Source organism: Schistocerca nitens, chromosome 4 (genome assembly GCF_023898315.1).
Source record: "Schistocerca nitens isolate TAMUIC-IGC-003100 chromosome 4, iqSchNite1.1, whole genome shotgun sequence".
Lineage (NCBI taxonomy): Eukaryota > Metazoa > Arthropoda > Insecta > Orthoptera > Acrididae > Schistocerca > Schistocerca nitens.
The window spans coordinates 223,441,768-223,466,307 of record NC_064617.1 but is presented as its reverse complement, the minus strand read 5'-3'; the positions used below and the strand labels follow the sequence as shown (position 1 = coordinate 223,466,307).

The 24,540-nt window shown below is 42.4% G+C and overlaps 1 protein-coding gene across 1 annotated transcript in view; it reads right to left on the bottom strand.

Moving 5' to 3' along the window:
• Nucleotides 1-23,229, bottom strand: part of LOC126252765 (pre-rRNA-processing protein TSR1 homolog) — an 84,037-nt gene extending 60,808 nt beyond the window's left edge. Inside the window, exons 1-2 of the mRNA XM_049953690.1 lie at nucleotides 22,950-23,229; nucleotides 4,133-4,406 (exon numbers count right to left, since the gene is read on the bottom strand). Coding sequence (XP_049809647.1) covers nucleotides 4,133-4,406; nucleotides 22,950-23,058 — 383 coding nt within the window. The 5' untranslated portion in view covers nucleotides 23,059-23,229. The remainder of the gene's footprint in view (nucleotides 1-4,132; nucleotides 4,407-22,949) is intronic.
• Nucleotides 23,230-24,540: the final 1,311 nt, after the last annotated feature.

Genomic DNA, 24,540 nt, shown 5'->3' with positions numbered 1-24,540 from the left:
GGTCTCATCGGATTAGGGAAGGATGGGCAAGGAAGCTGGCCATGCCCAGACAATGAACCATCCCAGCATTTGCCTGAAGTGATTTAGTAAAATCATGGAAAACCTAAATCAGGCTGACCGAACATGGGATTGAACCGTCGTCCTCCTGAATGTGAGTCCACTGTACCACCTCACTCGGTCCATTGAGTAGTGACACGTCTTTTCAGTTTACAAGGTCAGTTCAAAAAATTCCAGAACATTTGTAGTTTCGTGCCAATGATGTGTTGGAGCGAAATGCGGTTGGCATCCATGCACACACCTGTATTTTACATGAAACTGCCAGAAATTTCATTGCTTTATGTTTATATAATGTAAATGTAAAGATAAAAAAATCTACTGACAAAGCGGTGGCCGAACACACACACACACACACACACACACACACACACACACACACACACAAATAAGGTTATATCAGGCAAGCTTTTAGAGCAAGTGGCTCCTTCTTCAGGCAGAAAGATTGAAGGGGAAGGAAGAGGGATGCAAGAAAATGACTAGTGAGGTCTAGGAAAAGGAGTAGATTTCAGAACCACACAACAGGGAGACTTTCAGACAAGATGGGAAGGAAAGACTGGTTATTGGGGACTGCACTGGACAAGATTTGAAAACTTGAGAGCTTAAACGTGGAAGACGGGTTAATATGCAGGACAGAGATTACTGCTAAAACATCGTGAATGAGTAAATAAGAGTGAAAAGCTGAGTCCATTGTACATAACAGAGTTGGGGGAGGGGGTGGTGGGGTGGGAAGAGAGAGAGAGAGAGAGAGAGAGAGAGAGAGAGAGAGAGAGAGAGAGAGAGAGGGAGGGAGAGGGAGGGAGAGGTAAATTAAGGCTAGGTGGGTGGTAAGAACCAAGAACATGTTGTAGCGGAGTTCTGAGAACTGGTGTCTGGGGGAAGAATCCCGATGGTGCGTGTGGCGAAAACAGGTACCGAGGTCATGATTGTCATGTTGTAGAGCATGTTCTGCAACAGGATATTGTGTGTTACCAGCATACACCCTCTGCCTATGCCCATTCATCCTAACTTCATCCTAACTCATTTTGATGTAAAAGGCCAAACAGTGTTTACATAACAGATGGTATACGACATCTGTCCTTTCACAAGCGGCTCTCTCTTTGATAGTATACATTTTGCCAGTTACAGGACTCGTATAGTTGGTAGTAGGAGAGTGCATAGAGCAAGTCTTGCAGTGGGGGGACGGTCTCAGTAGGAGATGAGTGTAAAGGAGCATAGCATCTGACAAGAATATTGCGGAGAGTGGGAGGGTGACGAAAAGCTATTCTAGGTGGGGTGGGCAAAATCTCAGACAGAATGGACCTCATTTCAGGGCACGATTTTAGGAAGTAATGACCTTGTTGGAGTAACTGGCCAGGATAATACTGAGTGACCAGTGATGTGCTCCGAAGTTGTTTTTGGGAGGGGTCAGCAACACCAGGACTGAATGTGATGGCCAGCAAAATCTTGCTTTTGAACTAGGCTGATAGGGTAATTATATCCAGTGAAGGCTGAGATGAGAGTAGTGGTGTACTGCTGTAAAGAGTCGTCATCCGAACAAATACGTTTGCCTCAAATGCCAAGGCTGTATGGGAGGGAATGCTTGACATCACTTGGTGAGTGGATTTTTATCCATCCAATTAAATTATACTGACAAAGATTGGTTGTTTTCATTGTTGTATGTCTGTTAGTTATTGTTTAGTGCTGTGTTGAGTAGAACATTGTGTCACACATTTTGCGAATTTCGAGATGGCAGAGTTAGAGGAGCAATGTGTCTGCATTAAATTTTGCATGAAACTCAAGGAAACCTTCACAGAGACACACCGAATGCTGCAGGAAGCCAACAGTGATGAGTGTTTAAGGCATACTTGGTGTTACAAATTTTTCACACGGTTTAAAAATGACTGGATGCAAGTTAAAAGATGAATCCTTGTTCAGGACACCCCTCGAAGTCTACTGACAACGCTCATGTCGGAAACATCAACAAATTTGTGCACACCAATGAAATACTGGCTGTCCAAGCGATTGCAGAAGAATGTAACATTTCAGTTGGATCATATCATGAAATCCTGACACAGCATCTTGGAATGCATCGTGTTGCTCCCAAGACCTTTGCCTTGTAATCTGTGAAGAGCTTTTGGATCACACAAATGAGAACGAGATGTTCATTAAGATAATCATAACTGGTGATGAGACATGGGTCTAAGGTTATGACGTAGAGACCAAGGTTCAATCTCCACACTGGGTCGGGGAAGGTTCTCCAAGACAAAAAAGCAGCTTGTCAGGTCAGGTCAAATGTCAATGCCGTGCTGATAATTGTCAGTTGATGGTACTATTGGGACATGTTGCAATGGTTGCAAGAAAATGTGGAGAGACCATTCATGGCTTTTGCATCAGGATAAGGCACTTGCACACTCATCCCTGTTGGTGCACAACTATTGCACAAAAAACAAAATCACTGTCTGTCTCATCCTTCATACGCACCAGACCTCATCCCGGTAGACTTCTTTTTCATTTCCAAAGTATAAAACTCCGTTGAAAGGACAAAGATTTGCAATGATAGATGAGATAAAAGAAAATCTCCAGACGGAACTTTGCACCAGCCAGCAAGAGAGGTACCAAGACTGCTTCCAGAAATGGAAACGGCGTTGGGAGTGCTGTATCAATTGTGGAGGGGAGTATTTCAAAGGACGCCATGAACAATAAGTGAATAGTAAGAGGAGAAAAGTTTTGTGGAAAAAGTTCTGGAATTTTCTGAATAGACCTCCTATGCTCCATCAGGCAGATGGCCGTGGGCGTGTAGTGTGAAATGTCTAAAAGCAAACACCCTGTGTGCATGAGGGTTTGGGGAATGTTTTTGTGGTGTTGCTTGAGCAATCTGGTCATTGTGGAATGCTCAATGGATCAACACAACTATGAATCTATCTTTAGGGACTATGTCCTCATCCCGGTAGACTTCTTTTTCATTTCCAAAGTATAAAACTCCGTTGAAAGGACAAAGATTTGCAATGATAGATGAGATAAAAGAAAATCTCCAGACGGAACTTTGCACCAGCCAGCAAGAGAGGTACCAAGACTGCTTCCAGAAATGGAAACGGCGTTGGGAGTGCTGTATCAGTTGTGGAGGGGAGTATTTCAAAGGACGCCATGAACAATAAGTGAATAGTAAGAGGAGAAAAGTTTTGTGGAAAAAGTTCTGGAATTTTCTGAATAGACCTCCTATGCTCCATCAGGCAGATGGCCGTGGGCGTGTAGTGTGAAATGTCTAAAAGCAAACACCCTGTGTGCATGAGGGTTTGGGGAATGTTTTTGTGGTGTTGCTTGAGCAATCTGGTCATTGTGGAATGCTCAATGGATCAACACAACTATGAATCTATCTTTAGGGACTATGTCCTTTTGTTTTTCCTCTGCACGATGGTATCTACCAGCAAGACAACGTGATATGTCACACAGCTTGCAGTGTATTTGTGTGGTTTGAAAAGCACCAGGCTGGGTTTACCATACTCCCCTAGCCACCAAACTCCCCGAATTTAAACCCAAATGAGAATCTGTGGAGCCCCCTCGATCAGACTGTTCACGGCATGGATCCTCAACTGTGAAAGCTTGCACAGGTGGCCACAACACTGGAGTCGGCAGGGCTACACGTCCCTGTTGGTACCTACCAGAACCTCACTGAGTCTCTTCCTGCAAGTCCTGCAATGGTCCGCACTCCCAAAGGTTTTCGCCGGGTGGTCACATTAATTTCACTGAATAGTGTCCTTTCCTGAACGAGTATTGTGTAGTTGGATCCTTTACCAAAACAAATGCATGTAGGTGACACCATAAACATGTTTGCTTATCTATGGTGCATTATGGTGTTCCTAAAATAATTATAAATAGCAATGGAATCTATATTTCACTATGTAATCAAATTTGAAGAATTTAACAAAAAGTGGTTAACCTAACAAACAACAACTGTAGAAAGAATTGGAATGAGGATACACTCAATCTGACGGTCATTGTGCTATTCTGTTTCTGACAAGTCTTATCAGACCAATTTATACACATGCACACACACTCATATTAACTACTTAAAAGATCTATGCAACATAAAACCAACCTTATATGAACATTGCCTGTGGAACTGTTGTTGATCACAGCATCAGAATCAGCTTGCTTAAGAAGCTCAAGCACACCTAATGGATCAATTTTTTCTGATAAAGGCACGACTGATAGTAGAAGAGGGTGATTATTGCCGACACCAGATGAAAAACGTTTTTTAAGAAGCATTTCTTCACGTTTCTTTTGCCGTAATTGCATGGCTTGATTGCGTCTTTCTTCTCTGTGCAATTCACGTGAAACTTTTTTAGTGGTTGCTTTTGCAGAGACACGTCCTGTAAATATACAGAATTACACAGAGTTTAAATGGCAGTATTTATTAAAAATACGAGAGGATGACTACTGATACTGAAGTGTTCCCATTTTATGGTAAATTAAACAAATGCACATTTTTATCATGTCACATATTTAACAGCTCCTATTATTGAAACAAATGGTGTAGAAAACCACTACATAAGTATCAGAGTGCACAAAAAAACACAAATATGGGAGGCCCTTTAAAAAGTGCTGTATTTGAAACCAGGTGTCCACCTTCCCCCCCCCCCCCCCCCCCCCCCCTCACCAGTAGAGGGGAGAAAAAAAAGTACTGTGATGACTTGTGTGGCACATTATTTCTACATAAATGAAAGCTACATTATTGTAAGGAAACACATGACAGAGAGACCATAAAAAAACAACCTTCACATTTTAGTATTTTTGTGGTTAAGTATTTCACACAAGTACAACATAACCGATAGCCAAATCAGAGCCAGGAAATAATTATAAGAAAATAGAAATAAAAAAAAAGTGCAGTTGTGTCAAGCACGTTTCATTTAATGATGCAAGTAGTGAATTGGAGATAATTTACCATGAACAAACTCTTGAGACGAGGCATGGAAAGATGGAGACATGACACATATCTTAGAAACAACAAACAATACTAAAATGAAAAAGAATACTTTATATCATTTCCAACAGGTATTATGTCCACATTACCTGAAACTTCAGAAACCTTGAAAGTCAGAAAGTCTGGTTACATCAGAGGCCGACGAGACTACAACAGAAGTGAGAATGTGCACTAACTGTAGAAAGAGCACCATTAGCTATGGCAAAATGTGTTCTGCCAGTTGAGACAACAAAAGAAATTAGAGGAAGATGAGTGAGACAGTAAAAAGCTGTATTGCCTTAGAGACCACGGCTTCTGGTCTACATCTATATCTGTACTCTACAAGCCATGGGGAAGTGCATGAGAGAGGGTATGTCCCACTGTACCAGTTATTTGGGTTTCTTCCTTTTCCATTCATAGATGCAGTGTGGGAAGAATAATTGTTTAAATGACTCTGTGTGTGCTGTAATTAGTATAATCTTGTCCTTGTGATCCATATGTGAGCAATACATAGAAGGTTGTAGTATATTCCTAGAGTCATCAATTAAAGCCAGTTCTGGAAATTTTGCATGTAGACTTTCTCGGGATAGTTTACACCTATTTTCAAGAGTCTGCCAGTTCAGTTTCTTCAGAATCTCTGTGACTTTCTCTCATGGATCAAATAAACCTGTGAACATTTGTACTGCCCTTCACTGCATGTGTTCAGTAACCCCAGTTAGTCGTAATTGGGGTGGGTCCCACAACCCTGAGCAATATTCTATAATAGGTCGCATGAGTGATTTGTATTGATCTCCTTCGTAGACTGACGGCATTTCTCCAGTATTCTACCAATAAACTGAAGTCTTCAACCCATTTTACATACAACTGAACCTATGTGGTCTTTCCACTTCACGTATTTGTGATTAGGCTGATTCCAACTTTTTTAGGACAATTTCACATTTATGATCATTTAAAGCAAGTTCCCAATCTTTGCACGACTTTGAATTCTTATCAAGATCTGACTCAATATTTATGCAGCTTTTTTTGGTCAGTAATCCATTACAGATAACTGCATCATTTGCAAAAAATCAGGGGTGCTATTAATATTGTCCACAAGGTAATTAATATACAACATGACAATATGAACAGCAAGGGTCACACCTGAAGTTACTTCTACATCTGACAACGTCTTTCCATCCAAGATAACCTGTGTGTCCTCCCTGCAAAAAAAAAAAAAAAAAAAAAAAAAAAAAAAAAAAAAAAAAAAAAAAAAAAAATCCTCAACCCACTCACAAATTTTGACTGATACACCATATGGTAGTACTTCTGACAATAAGTGTGGATATGGTATTGAGTTAAAATGCTTTTTGGATATAAAGAAATAATGCATCTACCTGACTGCCTTGATCCAAAGTTTTCATTATGTCATGATCACTTCTACCATTATTCTTGTAAATGGGTGTGACATGAGAGAGGCCTACAACAGATTATGGTTTGAAGAGGAACTAACTCATCTGCAAATTCACTATAGAATCTGACAGGCTTTCACTGGGCCCCGAGCTTTGTTCAATTTTAATTAGTTTAGCTGTTTCTCAACACCACTGAAGACTAATACTTATTTCATTCATCTTTCCAGTTTATGAGGATTAAATTGGGACAATTCTGAAAGATTTTCCTTTTTAAAGGAACGTTTGAAAATAGAGGTCAGCATTTCCCCTATGATTAAGGAATTTTAAAACAGTTAACAGAATTGTCAATGTTTATTACTATAAATTATGAATAAAGGTTTGATATGTATTAAGGCAAACACAGAGAACTCAGTTATTGTTAGTGACTTCGTTGCTAAAAATATTTACTATGGTTATTTATTTATTTATTTGTGTGGTTCACATGCAGTTTAAATTACAGATATACGACATTAGTAATATTATAGTTGATTGGTTGGTTTAAAAGGGGGGAAAGGGACCAAACTGCAAGGTCATCAGTCCCTTGTTCCCAGTAACGCAATTTTCAGAGAGAAGGAAGAAAACAAAGAACACATACAGCACAATAACAGCAGAAAGGAAGAACCAGAAGAATGACAGAAGGATAACAAACACTACAATGGACAAAACAGGACAAGAAAACTACAGAGAGATGGAAGAAACAGGAACAGATTACCATGGCTGGCTGACCATGGGAATAAAAAAGGAGACGCCAAGGACACAGAGGGACAAAGGACATGCACTAAAACTCAGATCACCCTCACAAATAAAACGTAAAACTAAAGCTACGGTTGAGGCATTGTCAACCAACACTGAAGGTAGGGTGCTGTGAAAGTTAAAAATCTGTCACAGAGTGTCTAAAAGTGGGTAGTCCAGCAAGAGGTGGACGACTGTCATTTGGGAGCCACCGCGATACTGAGGTGGGTCCTCAGGACGGAGGAGGTAACCATGCGTGAGCCACATATGGCCAATGCGGAGGCAACAAAGGACAACTGATTCACTGCGAGAAGCCTGCAGGGAAGACTTCCACACATTCACCGTCTATTTAATGACATACAGTTTGTTGTGCATACTGTTATGTCACTCCATCTCCCAAAGCAGAAAAACCTTGCGGCTTAAGACAGAATGCAGGTCAGTTTCGGAGATGCCCATCTCCAGGGGCAGTTTCCGCGTAGCCTGTTGGGCCAGACTGTCAGCAAGTTCATTGCCGGGGATCCCGACGTGTCCTAGGGTCCACACAAACACCACTGAACGACTGGACCATTCCAGGGCAGAGATGGACTCCCGAATATTTGCTACCAAAGGATGGCGAGGGTAGCACTGGTCAATACCTTGTACTCAGCAGAAAAGGAACGGTTGTACTGAAGTGCACGAGATATGGCCTCAAGCTCTGCAGTGAATACACTGCAGCCAGTGGGCAAGGAATGCTGTTCAATATGGCCTCTGCGGACGTAGGCAAAGCCATCGAGCTGTTGGTGTAAACAACTTCAGAGCCCCGGAACATGTCAAGAATCGAGAGGAAGTGACAGCCGAGTGCAGTGGGGATAATGTAGTCCTTAGGGCCATGCAAAAGGTCCAGACAAAGCTTCGGCCAGTGTACACCATGGAGGTGTATGGGAATGGACCTCAAGTAGAGGTTGTAAAGGGAAGGACTCCAGTTCGGAGAGAAGGGATCGCACGCAAACCGCAATCATGAGCCCTGACCCGGGCTGCCGATGCGGGAGATGAACGGTCACGGGTGGGAAAAGAGATGGTAATTTGGATGCTCAGGTGAAGTACAAATGGGTGCAACATAATTGGCAAGCAGTTGTGCATGTTGGATCCGCAATGGAGAGACTCCGGCCTCCACCAGGACACTGGTCACTGAACTTGTTCTAAAAGCTCCTGTCCCTGGGTGAACGCCACAGTGGTGAACTGGGTCGAGTAAACGTAACACTGAGGGCGCCGCTGGACCATAAACCAGACTCCCATAGTCAAGGTGGGATTGAACAAGAGCTCTGTAGAACTGCAGCAGCAAGAGTGATCTGCGCCCCCGTTGGTGTTCCTCAGGCAGAAGAGAGCACTGAGGTGCTGCCAGCACTCCCACTTAAACTGACGAAGGTGAGGTAGCCAAGTCAATCTGACGTTGGAAACCAGTCCTAAGAATGAATATGTCTCCAGTACAGTGAGTGGATCATCATTAAGATAAAGTTCAGGTTCCGGATGAATGGTATGATGCTGACAGAAGAGCATGACACACGACTTCACAGCTGAAAACTGGAAGCCGTGGGCTAGAGCCCATGACTGTGCCTTGTGAATAGCTCCCTGTAGGCGCCGCACAGCAACACCAGTACTGGAGGAGCAATATGAAATGCAGAAGTCATCTGCATACAAAGAAGGGGAGACGCTCTTTGATAGCCTCTGCGACTTCCTGTGACCACCAAGGGACTCTCTTTCGCAGGGGGCATCCTAGAGAACGAGGGATCGCTTTTTCTGCCGAAGAAATTATTGTTGTAGTGACCTGCTCAATCAAAACATCGATGGCACCACGTGGGGGAGATTCAAAGGTGACAACAGAGGTGAAGGCTACCCAGTCTGCCTTTTTTAAAGCCCATCTGGGTAGGCGTCCATGGGCATGATGCCAGGGGAGTGACAGAAAGATGGGGAAGTAGTCACTGCCATACACACCATCACGTGTTCTCCAGTGGATAGACAGGAGTCCTGGGCTGCAAAACGATAAATCAATGGCTGAGTAACTACCATGAGCCACACTGAAGTGTATGGCAGACCCAGTATTTAAGAGGCAGAGGTTGAGGTTGAGTTGGGATGTCATTAAATTTTCGACATCTCTGCCATGGCCACTAAGCATGGTGCTAAACCACAAGAGGTTATGGCTGTTAAAATCTCCCAAAAGTAGGAAAGGTTTATGGAGTTGATCAATCAGTACAGCCAATACATTCAGGGGTACCGCACCATCTGGAGAGAGATATATGCTGCAGTCAGTTATTTCCTGCGTCGTCCATATCCTGTCAGCCACAGCGTCAAGAGGCACCTAACACTCTATTACAGTTGCTACGGTTCTTGTAACATCCCCTGTAGCTGCGAAGGGCAGGGGTTTGCACTGCCGGGAACCAGCTTTCCTGGAGAACAATGCAGAAAGCAGGCGTAAAGCTTAACAGTTGCCGTAGCTCAGCCAGGTGGAGGAAAATACTGCCGCAAATCCACTGGAGGATGATGTGATCGTGAGACTGGGAAGGCATGAAACACTCAATGAGGCAGTCTAAGCCTCGGCGTCAACTGCTACCACTGACTTATTTCCTGAACAGGCTATGTTCATTGTGTCTGAGGGTATGGCGAGATCTAGGTCCTCAACAGACGCCATAATCTTCATCTCATCCTCAGAGCTTGTAGGTAGTGGTGGTGAGGGTGCCACCGAAATTCCCTTGGTCTTGAGGGGTCTTCTTTCAGGATTTCTCTCGTTGATCCTTGGGTTTCTCTGGCTGGATGGACTTCACTGATTCAGTCTCTGGGACTGAGGATGATGATGAAGCCCTGTAACCAGCTGCTTTTGGGCTCTTCAGTCACTTCCAGGTGTCATCTTTCTCACTAGCAGAAACCTGGGAAGGTAGGGACCCATGGGACCCATTCATAGCGAGAGGAGCTGAAGACGACTTACACTTCTCCGGCTGAGAAGTGGGGACTGGTGACCCCGATGGTTGGGGTGACAGTGCTCCTGAGGTAGGTGGTGCGGGAGCATCAGGGAGGCAAGGAACCCCCCCCCCCCCATAAACGGGGCAGGTGTAGTCTTCCGGTTCTGAGAGCCAACTGGAACTCGTGGAACTGATGGGGCTACAAGTGTTCTTGTAGCGACGGAATAAGAGGAGATCATAGCCACGGGATATAGGCACTCAGTGTAGGTTACTCGGTCCAAGGTCTTGTATTCCATGATTTTGCTTTCTCACTGTAAAGTCCTGCAAGTATGGTGAGCAAGGGGAATGATGTTCTCTGCAATTGACACAGATGGGAGGTGGGGCACATGGAGTATTGGGATGGAATGGACGTCCACAATCTTGACATGTGATGCTGGAAGTGCAGTGGGAAGGTATATGGCCAAACTTCCAGCACTTAAAGCACCGCATTGGGGGAGGGATATATGGCTTGACATCACAGCGTTAGACCATCATCTTGACCTTCTTGGGTAATGTGTCACCCTCGAAAGTCAAGATGAATGCACCGGTGGCAACCTGATTATCCCTTGGACCCCGATGGACGCGCCGGATGAAATGAATTCCTCATCGCTCTACGTTGGCGCGCAGCTCGTCATCAGACTGCAAAAGAAGGCCCCTGTGGAAGATAATACTCTGGACCATATGAGGCGTGATGGTAATGGAATCATCCCTCAACTTGTCAAAAGCAAGTAATGCCTGTGACTGGGCAGAGGATGCCGTTTTTATCAAGATTGACCCTGACCGCATTTTGGACAAGCCCTCCAGCTCCCCAAACTTGTCCTCTAAATGCTCTACAAAAAACTGAGGCTTCACCAAGATAAAGGAGTCCCCATCAGCTCTCATACTTACGAGGTACAGAGGCAAATAAGGTTCGCTGGCATCCTTAGCCTGGCATTCCTCCCATGGTGTGGCCAGGGAGGGGAACGATTTAGGATCATACTTCCTTGCATTGTACCGAGACTTGGAACGCTTAGAGACTGCTGGCATTTGAGCACCAGCACCAGTGGCCCTCCCAACCAGTGCCACCCAGCCGCGGCAAAGGCCACCTGGCACGATGGACATTGCTGGGAGTACCGATGCCCCAGGGTGACAGGCATCTACTCCTTGACATACATAGTGAGTTAATGGCGCAGGCACCAGCAGAGTGATCCCTGTGTAGTCAGGGGGCTCCAACCAACACGGTACATGGCAGCCCCACAACGGACTGGCTACCATGCTGAATATGAGGTGCAAAGAATTCTATGTTCATCGTTGACGCAGAAAATGACATTGCATAGTGGGTGGAGGAAAAAGCACTCACGAAGGTGTCCTCGCTCAAGAGATGGAGGATGAGCGGGACTGCAATGTCACGACAAGAAAGTGGGAGGAGGAGGAGGAGGAGGAGATTAGTGTTTAACGTCCCGTCGACAACGAGGTCATTAGAGACGGAGCACAAGCTCGGGTTATGGAAGGATGGGGAAGGAAATTGGCCGTGCCCTTTCAAAGGAACCATCCCGGCATTTGCCTGAAGTGATCTAGGGAAATCATGGAAAACCTAAATCAGGATGGCCGGACGCGGGATTGAACCGTCGTCCTTCCGAATGCGAGTCCAGTGTGCTAACCACTGAAGAAAGTGGGCTAAAGATCTGTATGCACAATGGACACGATGCAATTTTGAAAAATGGAGGTCAAACCCTACAGGGACATCACTTAAAGGCCAAAAGGTGTGAGACTCCTTTTAGTCACCTCTTACAAAAGGCAGGAATACCTCGGGTCTATTCTAACCCTTGGGCCCACAAGGGGAGTAATACTATGTATAACAGGAATATGAAAATACAAAACTACATATAAAACTAACTAAATGTCAATATCTAGCTTCCTAATCCATATAAGAGTTGTATCATCATTTTTCACGAGGTTGCTCCAACTCCTTAGTAGGAACGCAAGGGGCATTCATTTCTAATATGCTTGACTGACTGGCACAGAGCCCCACAGTCACAAACCGGAGACTCTGTAGCACCCCATTTGTAAAAGAGAATCTGCACATCGGCCATGCCCAGTGCGGGCTCTTGTCAATCTGACCCAGTTTCCTGTTGATTTCTATGCCAGCAGTACCACAGTTATACTTTCAAAATCACTCACTTGGTAGCACTATTTTCAAGATGTTTTTATATGAAAGTGTAATCTTCAGGATTTTCAGTAAGTTGACAGCTCTGGTCCCACAGGTCTCTCACTCTAGTATTACCGGCATCTAGCCATTCTTCTTGTTGTAACGGTGGGTTTCATCGTAAACTTGGTATGTTTTCCTGTGCGAATAATCCAGATTCTCCTGGAGCTTGCAGTATTCCCTAAGCAACGCCTCGCTTCTGTGGATTGTGGGTGGATAGATGTTGCTCAGTAGAGGAAGCCAATAAATTGGTGTTGGACAGATTGCCCCAGTTATTAACCACATAGTGTGGTTCAACTGGATGTCAAGTTGGTGTGGCAGCTGTTTAGCCACAACGGGGCACAATACTTGGCTGCTGAGAAGACCAGCGCAATGGATGATATACGCAAGGTAGCTGCTGAAGCTCTCCGTCATTCCACACAATTTTTGAATAATATTGTTAAGAGTTTTTATCTTGGCAGCACTATTTTCAAATGTTTTTTTTTTTTTTTTTTTTTTTGAAAGTGTGTGGTCAAAGGTGACATCAAGGTATTTAGGGTACTTGTTATGGCAAAGAGTGTTTCCACTAAGTTTTAGTCTGACCTCCACAATAGATTGTTTGTCAGATATATGTACATACTTCAGTTTTATTCATACTGGGTTTATGTCGCCACTTTCTAAAATAGGTGCTCACAATGGCCAGATCTTATATGAGAATTGTCTCCGCTCATTCAAGATCCAAGCAACGGCAATATTGTCCTCAGAGCAGAATTTTGTTGACCTGGTATTGGGAGAACAGAGATGTGTAGTTTGAATAATGGAGGGTCTGATACGGAGCACTGTGGTAGACCATTACTTAATTTCCTCTCCTTGTTCACATTTTCTCTCAAGTAAACACAGAAAAATCTATTGTTTATCATGGTGTTGATGAGAGTTCCAGCTTTTCAGCATCGGATTGTTTTTAGTAATTTGTACATCATCCCTTCTCTCTAGACTGTGTCATATGGCGCGGTTGGATCTATGAATGTAACAGATGTTTTCATGTTTTCTTGGAAACCAGCCTCCCTGAAAGTTGTTAGGGCCAGTACCTGGTCACGGCAAATTCTCTGTGGCCTGAAACCTGCTTGCTCAGCTGGGATAACTTCCAGAATGAATCCGCTAATTCTATTACGAGGGCTATACCGAAAGTTTTTAGCAGCCCATAAACTGTAAGGCGGAGGACAATGGGGTTGTTTTCATTTGAAAGAGCAATGTTTTTCGACCATGGGACATGGGCGCACAGCCCCTGGCTAGCGGTGATCCCCCCACAGCACGGTAAGAAAGCACAGGCAGTGCCGAGTCAGAGACGGTGCAGGATGGAGCTGTCACGCTGCGACTTTCGTGCCCTGATTTTTTTGCGATTATAAAAAGTGTTTAAGTGCCAAAGAATGCCATTCTTCTTTACTGCATGTATTGGGTGAAGCTTCCCCTTGTAGGGTCACAGTTGGAAATTGATTTTGTGAGTTTTCAAGGGGTCAGCAGTCAATTGAAGATGAACCTCGTCCCAGTCGGCCAGCAACAGCTGTGACTCCTGAAAACACTGATACTGTGAGGAAAATGATCAAAGAAGATCCACATCTTACATTTTGCGACATTGAAGGGACCCTAAATATTGGATCAACAGCAGCACAGACCATCGTTCATAGTCACTTCGGCCTTACTAAGAGATGTGCCCGTTGGGTGCCACATTCCCCGACAGAAAGCCAAAAGGAGGTGAGAGTGGACTGGTGTCGTTTCATGCTCGAAAAATTCAATGGAGGGAAGTCCCAATACACCTACAATATCATCACAGGTGATGAAACGTGGGTCTACCATTATGACCATGAAACGGAGAGACAGTCTTCTGTGTGGTGCTTTCCAGGGGAGGAACCACCCACAAAAGTTCGACGAAGTCGGAGCTCTGGAAAAAAGATGGTGGCAACTTTCTTCACAAAAATCGGGCATCTCACCTCTGTGACCTTGGACACACGTCCTACACTCAATGCTGAATGGTACGTGAACAATTGTCTTCCAAAAGTCATTGCCACATGGAAGTCACAGCATCCAAAGTCCAAGAGTGGGCACCTTCTGCTGCATCACGACAATGCATCTGCGCACAGCGCTGGCAGAATGAAGGACTTTCTGGAGAAGGAAAAAGTGCAAGTGTTATCCCATCCCCACTATTCACCTGACCTGGCCCCTGTGACTTCTTTCTGTTCCCTAAGACTAAGGAAAAAATTCAAGGGCAGCGGTTTTCATCAGATGCACGAGAGTGCACTAAGTGACATCCCAAAAGAAGCTTGGACTGACACATTTTATAAGTGGTTTCAGAGAATGGAAAAATGTATACATGCTAATGGAGAGTATTTTGAAAAGTTGTAAACATTTTTTTGCAAATAATTTTTTTTCACACATTCTGCTAAAACCTTTTGGTAAAGCCCTCGTATAGATGAGCCTCTCTTAGAGTTTATAAGTGCAGTTCTAAAGGGAAATCGGTCTGAAACTGTGAGGATGTCAGCTGGTTTACCTGGTTTCAAAATTGTCAGTATATTTGTTCTCGTTAGCTCGTTGGCAGTGATCCACTATCTAGGATGTTGGAGAATAAGCGGACCAGCCATTTTTTCCCACCATTACCCATGTTTATCAGAAATTCCACGTGTATATTATCCAGACCAGGTACTTTACCATGTTTAATTTGTTTCAAGGCCTCGTCCATTTCAGTCAATGTCAATGGAGAAAATAAATTTGATTCGTTTGGGCACTGAGCTTTTAGAGGTGTGAGTTGTTCTTTTATTCTGGAGGTATGTTGTTTGTCACGGAATGATCTAGATGTTGCAACTATATGGTCAGGGATTTGGCTACCTGAAATACCAGGTTTCTGCCCGGATTTATTGGATGCTCCACCAAGGTTATGCAGAAGACTGCATGCCTTTCTACTCGAATCTCTGAAGTTTATTTACATTTTCTACCACCTCACACCATCATATTCAGTTAGCAGCATCAAGACTTTGGAGGAGGTCATCTGCAATATTGCTGTCACTAGTTTTGTTATACTCTTCATAAAGTTGTTCACAATGCCCATTCCAGTCTGGTATTTATTCCTTTCTGTATCCACGAGGGATCAACTACTTAGCAGTAGTAAGAACAGCCCTGACGAATCAAGGGTAGTTTTTAGGTCCTGGTGGAATAAAACAGATATATTCATCTAGGTGGTCAGCAAAACTCTGCCAATCAGTCCTGTGGAAGTTCCATCTGGGTTGTGGTACAGATCTCGCAATGGTAGGACATCCTGTCAAAGCAAAATGATGTGTTGAGTGCTATTGACACGCGATTTCAAATTGATTCCATATTTCTAAGTTTCCAAAAGGCTTTTGACACTGTATCACACAAGCGACTTGTAGTGAAATTGTGTTCTTATGGAATATTGTCTCAGTTATGTGACTGGATTCATGATTTCCTGCCAGAGAGATCACAGTTCGTAGTAACTGATGGACAGTCATCGAGTAAAATAGAACTGATTTCTGTCTTTCCCCAAGGTAGTGTTATAGACCCTCTGCTGCCCTTATCTGTATAAACGATTTAGGAGACAATATGAGCAGCTGTCTTAGGTTGTTTGTAAATGATGTCATTTATCGTCTAGTAAATTCATTAGAAGATGAAAACAAATTGCAAAATAATTTATAAAAGATATCTGAATGGTGCAAAAATTGGCAATTGACCCTAAATAATGAAAAGTGTGAGGTCATCCACATGAGTGCTACAAGGAGTCCATTAAATTTCAGTTACACGACTAATCAGTCTAATCTAAAGGCGAAAAATTCAGCTAAATACCTAGGAATTACAATTACAAACAATTTAAATCGCAAATAACATGTAGAATATGTTGTTGGGAAGGCAAAACACAGACTGCATATTGTGGCAGAACACTCAGAAAAAGTAACAGATCTACTACAGAGACTTTATGAATGCATGGTGTCTGCCCCTTTGAAAAACAGACACCATACAGATCCCACAGCTGTGAAACACTATATGTAAATCGAAGGGAGATCACTGCTTTCAGATGCAGCGGGACATTAAGCAGAATCAGCAGCGCCAAGTGAAAATGTGTACCGGACTGGGATTCGAACCCGTTATCTCTTGCTTACTAGACAGGTGCGATAACCACTGCACCATCTGGGACACAGTTTTATTGCAATTGCACAGAATATCTCAGTATGCCTCATGGCTAATCCACACTCCCACCAAACGCCACACTTCACAAAATTACTCAACAAGCAGACACAGAACAATGAGTTAGCATGGAACAATAACACTCTAGAAAACTAACTGAACTTCATGGTCTGGAAACCAATGTTGCTACCACATTGATTGGCTGACACTACCAGACTCCACCTTGTAACTTGTCAGAAATGGCTGCGAACAGGCACGAGGATGAACACAAACAAGTCTTCAGTTAATCCATCCACCTCATGCAGCCATGAGTTTGTGTGTTTCCGTCTTCACATAATGTCCAGGCACGATAGCGGCAAGCATAGCAATGACCAGAGGCCCAGTGATGCGAGTTGCTCATACAGTGGTATGCTGACTTGGCACTGTTATTTGATGGCATCATTGTGGTATCCGGAAGGGCAGCAACATCTTATACTTTGTTGCAGGTTGTGGCATCCCAGTGACGTGGCGATGGTGTTGGCCAGACTCAAAGTCTGGACCACTGCTGAAGAGCAGGAGTGAGCCGCTGGTGATGTGGCTGCTCAGGCTGTACTGATATGCGGAGGTTTATGCATTATGGCCCAGTGGCATCTGAGTTATAGTGAAGACTCCATGCTTGCAGAAGCAGACTCACAGCAATGATCGACACGCAGCAGGTGTCGAGTGTGGCCATGCCATGCCATGCCAATCATGACGTACTCTGCTGGTCCGGGGTAAAATGCAGCACTGACTTCGTGGAAGGGTGGCATCTGTGTGTGCTACTGCAGAGAAGTCTGGAATATAGGTCGATGAGCAGCATCTATCTGTTGACAGGCTGATGTCTGTCAAACTGCAGAAGCTTCCTGGAGGCCAATCAACATCCCAGGTCATCAGCATGTGGAAGTGTGATGACAAGAGAAGTGGGCACACGGAAAGAGGGTTCTTCAGTCAGCAGGACACTGGCCACAGCTGCTGGTGTTCAGATATGGCACATTCATTGGCTGTGGCTTAAGCTGTTACAGTTCACTGTAGAAGCAAATTATGTTGAAAAGTAGACAGCAATTATAGCGTGACTCAACGGACCTAAGTTCTGGTGCACCACATAGGCTTTTTTATTTGTAGTCTACTCTTGCTATTCGAGTTCACATATTGTAATTTTGCAATTTGGAGATAGTGAGTGACTCTGTGGACACTAGAAAATGGAGTGCCAAGTGGAGAAATTGGAACATTTCTGACATATTCTTCTGCTTGAGGTCAATCGAGAGGCGAGAGCAATGGAGTCCGCCAAAAACATTTGCGCCGTGTGTGGGGAGAATGCCTTTGGACAGAGCGCAACAACAAAATGGTTTTGACATTAGCGACTCTCCACGTTTAGGAAGACCTTCAGGGTCTGATGGAGATGATTTAAATAGGTATCTGAACTACAGAATAAGAAAATTTGATGAATTGTGATTATTCCACTATCATGAGACATTTGCATGCAATGGGAAAGATTAAAAAATCTGGTATATGGGGACCACATGCTCCAAGCTAAAACCACAAAAATCAGCGATAGGCCATACATGCAACTCTGCTTGTCATCAATTAGCTCGTGAATAAGATCGGGCATTCCCATCCTATATAGTTACTGGTGACGAGAAACGGTGTCTTTATGCTAACATAAGGAATAGAAAGGAATGGTTGATCCCAAACAAAGCAGCAACTACCCGTGCTAAGACTTGCGCGCATCCACAAAAGATAATGTTATGCGTCTGGTGAAACACGGATGGTGTGGTGTAGTATGAATTGATTTCCCAAGTTGTAACAATCAACACTGACATTCAATGCCAATAACTGAGACGTCTTGCAGACACAGTCCAGATCAACAACCAGGAAGACTATGTGAGGTGACGCTTTTCCTCGATAACGCCCAACCACATTCTGCTAGACTTATAAATATCACTATACAGGAGTTTGGTTCCGATGACCTTTTGCACCTACCCTATTCATCTGATCTTTGGCTCTCAGTTTTTCACCTTTTCCACTCTCTATCCAACAGCCTTCAGGGAACTTCTTTCCAGATGATTGCTCCAAATATGGCACAATGAGTTCTTCTCCTCAAAACCACAAGATTTCTAGTCACAGAATCGAAAAGTTATCCCAGCATTGGTAGATTATTGTAAATATTGAAGGAGAATATACTACTGATGATTTAAGTCTCTGTTATGTGTATATGTGTGTTCTGTTTAGTAAACCTATGAAAAAACACTATGAACTTATGCACCAACCCAATACAACAAGATGATATTACATGTGTAACTATGCTACTATACAAAAACACAGTCTTCTGTACACAGTACATAGTGGAAAATACTTCCTGCCAAGGAGACTAATGTAAACCTAAAGGTGGATTTCAATATCATAATTACAGTGGAAACGGCACCAGGTTTTAACAAAAGTAGAAAGACCTTCCGACATTTTTACAAACTGCAGTGATGCTGATCAAATTTTGTACAAATAAGGCATATGGTTTAAAAACGGATACTTGTTCTACAGTCCCATAGCTAACAGGCTCATCTGACTTTGTCAAGTTGAATGTGAAATGTTGACTGTCTAGTGAGGCAAAGCAATTGTCTGCATATGAAGAATAACTGTGAAGGATCTACATCAAATGGTACTAGTACAGAAGTGTCAAAACAGAATGATGAAGTAGTTCTTGGATTCAACAATACTATGGGTGAAGAGGACCCTCACTCACCACATTTTCCCCTGCCGAGGAGCTCTTGCAGTTATTATGAGATACCAAGGTAGTTTAAGTCATCTGCTAACTGGATACTCAGCAAATACAACTGTACCTCTTAACCCATCAAAATGACATTTTTCCACTGTTCACGATGCCTATGACCTGACAAGTCTGTGAACAATGAGCAACTGCCAGTGTGACAATGAAGGATGTAGCCCAACAGTCACTGTGGTGTCAGCAATATAACAAATTTTATAGAATCTTCATCTATCATCATATATACAACACTAAAACAGATAACTGTTCATTCACATTTCTTAAAGTTTGGGGAGAAGAAATAAGAACCTAGAGGTTTGCTGATGAGATTGTAATTCTGTCAGAGGCAGCAAAACACTTGGAAGAGCAGTTGCACAGATTGGACAGCATGTTGAAAGTGTGACAAAAAGAGCTGGGATATTTTTACTCCCCCTCTTGTTTTGCCACCTGCCTACTTGAAATTCTTTTTTTTTTTCACTTTTAACTAATTACCATTAACACACATGAATATAATCTGCTTATTCATAAAAGAGAAAGTTTGGACCTCAGTTTTAAAGAATATAACACCAGATCTAATTTTGTGCTTAGTTTTATGTATGTAATTGATTTTCTAATTATTCATTTTGACTATTCCTAGTTAGTATCTTTCATTATAGGGCGAAATCGGCAACTGTTCCATAACTTAAATTCTACTGTTGACATATAAACAAATATAAATTCTATAGGCTACTAATTATAAACATTTGGAAGATGAATTACTAGTAATCTTTAAGTATTTATTTGTCTCTATTTGAAAACACGTTAGCAAAGGCAGCCCTTAATTAATTACAAAGTAATTAACAGTTTTATCAAAAGTATTGCTTGCGTAAATACATATGAGGGTAATCCCAAAAGAAAGGTCTCCTCTTTTTCTTTTATAAGTACATAGACCTGTTTATTTCTACAATGGTTTACATCAGTTTACAGTATGAGCATTTAGCTATTTTTCAACATAATTAACATTTCTGTTGGTGCATTTTTGTAGGCTCTGTGGCAGTTTTTGTCTGCCCATGTCATACCAGCTCGCCGCCATGCTGTTCAGAAAGTTATGAACCTCTTCTTTCACCTCGTCATTGGAGCTGAATCGCTGGGACCACAATTAACGCTGACAAGTACTGTGAGACTCTGAGAAAACTCAAACGGGCAATTCAGAACCGGAGAAGAGGAATGTTGAGCAAGGGCATACACATTTTCTATGACAACGCTCACCCACACATCGCTCGGCAAACTGTTGCCCTCCTGCAACAGTTTCAGTGTTACATAATGACCCACCCACCATATAGTCCTGTCTTGGCGCCCAGTGACTATCACCTGTTCCCTCGGTTAAAAGAACATTTGGCCAGAAAGTGGTTCTGCTTTGACGTCGAGGTGAAAGAAGAGGTTCATAACTTTCTCAACAGCATGGCGGTGAGCTGGTATGACATGGGCATGCAAAAACTACCAAAGCATCTCCAAAAATGCATCGACAGAAATGGTGATTATGTCGAAAAATAGCTAAATATTCAAGCTGTAAACAGATGTAAACCATTGTAGAAATAAACAGGTCTATGTACTTATAAAGAATAGGAGACCTTACTTTTGGGATTACCCTCGTATGTTAATTTCATCATTTAAACAAATAATTCAGCCTAAACCTTGCAGTAGAAGAAACTGTTTAAAAAAGAAGTGAATTTTTTGATGCATTCAGTTAATCTAATGAGTTAAGTTTTAATTATAATTTCTGTAAATTAAACTTTGAACAATGTGTAGTTTCAGCACCTATTATTGTGAGGATGTACAAGGGCCAGATTTTTGGTCCCGAGACAGTCAGTCCACGGCCGAGTTTTGGACGAGAAACTTGTGTTGATTAGAACAACAATGCTTCAACTAACTGTTAAATAAGTGTTACACAATTAGGCCATGTGTTAAAACAATGACAGTGTCTGATCCATACTTATGTTTCTATTCTTCAAGAACTGTGAACTTTGTGGTTAGGTTTTTACTGCTCGTAGATGTTCAATAGTAAACTATTGTAGCAGTGTGCGGATGTGCGCCTGAAACCTATTAATGAGGCTTATCAAAGGTTAAAGCAATAGTCACTGGCCACATTTAACTGTGTAATATTGGGGGGGGGGGGGGGGGGGTGAACAGTGAAAGTAAAAGACTGTGAAACGCAACTGTGCATCTGTCAGCTACATCATTTGCAGTAGACAGTAATGCACTTCCATTCCCTGTTTTTTCAGCCAGGACGTTGACACCGAGGACAACAAATGAAGAAATAAAAGAAAGCACAGGGAACGTCGTCACCAAAGGAGGAGACAAGATGAACATCAATAAAAGTGACACAAAGATAATGGAATGTAGTCAAATTAAATCAGGCTATACTAGATGAGTTTTGCTATTTTCGCAGCAAAATAACTCATGATGGCCGAAGTAGTGACAATATAAAATGTAGAACAAGCAATGGCACTTCTAAAGAAGGGAAATTTACTAACATCGAATACAGACTTAAGTGTTAGATAGCCTTTTCCGAAGGTATTTGTATGAAATGTGGCCATATGTGGAGGTGAAACATGTACAATAAACAGTTTAGACAAGAAGAGAATAGAAGCTTTTGATTCTGTGACATCAAGGGATCAAGGAATCACCAATTTAGTATTGTAGTTGCAGGAGAGAGAGAGAGAGAGAGAGAGAGAGAGAGAGAGAGAGAGAGTGTGTGTGTGTGTGTGTGTGTGTGTGTGTGTGGAGGGGATAAAAATTGTAGAGGGTGACCAAGAGATGAATAAGGGAAGCAGATTCAGAAGGATGTAGTTTGCAGTAATTATTCGGAGATGAAGAGTCTTGCACAGGATAGAGTAGCACCAAATCAGTCTTAATATAAAATAGATTTTTTGTCCACTCTTAAATGTATGATGCCCCCTGGAGCCGGGGCATCATCCTTTACATCCCATGCCATGACCTCATTTTCCTGCAGGTAGGTGCACCTATGATATTTGATGTACATAATAAGAGAGACGATCTGGGAAACCTATGTCATTGTGTTAACAGTCAGATCATACTTTGTGTTACCCCATGGCTACAACTCTGTCACACTACTGCATGCATAGAAACAAGCGTTTCCTAAGTGTATAGTTTCACGATTTTTACTAAGATTAATACTTGGAGGAAAAAAAATCAGAAATTTGATACTTATTGTTTCTTTCATTCACTAATTCGAAAATTATGCACGAGTTGATTGGAAATAATATGCATCATTACTAACAACCAATGATATATTGTATGTAAGGACGTCAGTTATTTATGATTTTAAAAATATTCATTTCTCACATGGAGCCTATTTATCTATAAGTTGTAGAACACTGCAAAAAATCATTTAGATTCATATGTTCTAATAATAGTCTACTGTGTTGTATAATTCTGTGTTTACATGACGTACTGTAGTTATTGCCAAGAGCTGATCATGCTATGAACTTCTTTTGTAAAGCATTCACTACATCGATACGAGAAACCTTACTGTAGTTCTGATTCCAAATGTAAACCAATGAATACCATACGCTGGAATAATAGTGGCACACTAGTACCCTCAATTACAATGTCACGCTCACATTTTGCTCAGTACAAATCCATTATGCAAGGCGTTTCATTATCTTGCTGTAGTACGAAAACATTTACCTACCCTTAAGAGCATCGTGAATAGCTCCTTTACTCCGATGACGACCATGTTTATGGGATTTATTTTGTTGCTTAAGTACACCAGGTCGATGACGCTCTTGAACGGAATTCATTTTAACTTTGTTCCACACACAAATTTCCTTCTGCTATTTCACCACGATGCAACACTAACAACTGCTCATCACTAACAAATAAACAAACCCACGTGCTCAACCCTGTTCAAAGATGTCAGATTAACTACCAAGTTACATCACATCTGCGCAGACAATTCGTTGCGTGTGGACCAACCCGAGGTGTGTGCAAGCCTGGAAGTTGGAGGTTTGAGCGAAACTTCTCAAATCTTTGGGTTCAAACCACATCTGCGTAGACAAGTTGGAACGTGTGAACAGGAGCTCGCCGCAAATCTGGCGCGAAACAGCTGTTTGCTCAGTCTAACGTTTGTATTTGTGCGCACAGGGCATTAAAATGGCTTATACTCGTCAGTGTTCTCGAGAGTTGTTAGTGAATTCATCGAAATATATAGAAACTACCCATGTTTGTGGAATATTAAAAGTAAAGAATATAGTAGCCAAGACAAAATGACAGCACCATACAATGCTCTAATTGAAAAATTGCGGACAGTTGACGCCTCGGCAAACAGAGAAACAGTAATAAAAGAAAAACAAAAAAATTCGTTGCGAACTGTTTACCGAAAAGAGTTATCCAAAGTTCAGAAATCTAGATCTGGTGTAGGAGTAGATCAAGTATACCGACCAATGTTATGGTATTTTGATCTGCTTGGCTTTCTTAAGGTTCGCCCTGCAAATCTCGCAGTAAATTTACGTGAGAAAACTGCTTTCGCTTTAGCAGCCACTGTGTACACCATTTTGACTGCTTTCTCTGTTTCCTGCGGTTGGTCTGAATGTTTTTTGCAGCACAAGTTGCGAACACAGACCACAACAGAACTTCCTCCATTTCTATATTTCAAAATAGCTGAATAAAATTTTTGACGTTTACGGGGAGCGTAGTCGCTTGCCACTGATATTTCTTTTGATCTTTTCTACACCGACAGATGGCGGGCGAGTAGTATATTGGGGTTGGTGTCGTGCGAACACAACATATTTGCAGCGATCTTTTGCATGTGCCATGTACAGACATCTGCGCCGATAGATCGTTGGGTGTGGACTGGGCTTAATTTATTAATCAAAATGTAGGATAACAGCTAGTGAGGAAGGTAGATTTATCACAGGTAAAGATAGTATTGATAATTTTTTTCGGCTACAAAACGAATAATTTTTACAGCGGAATATTCGCTCGATTTGTGTTGCACAGTCTATGGATTTACGTCAGTCTAATCTTTGATTGCTCGTAAAGCGCTCGTATTTCAAACACAGGCTGGGGAGAACTTCTTGTTGCCCCTGTTTTGTGTTGCGCATTTTGCGTTCCAAAAGGTAAAGTAGATTTTGCTTCGTCCAGTCATCTGGCGCTGAAAAATTTATGTGTTTGAAGAAATAGTGTAATATTCCTGCAGTCATTAATTCAAAATGCAATGTCTTTGCCAGTTTCTTGTTGGTTCAATAGAAATTATTTCGAGAAGCTTGAAATAGTTTTTACCC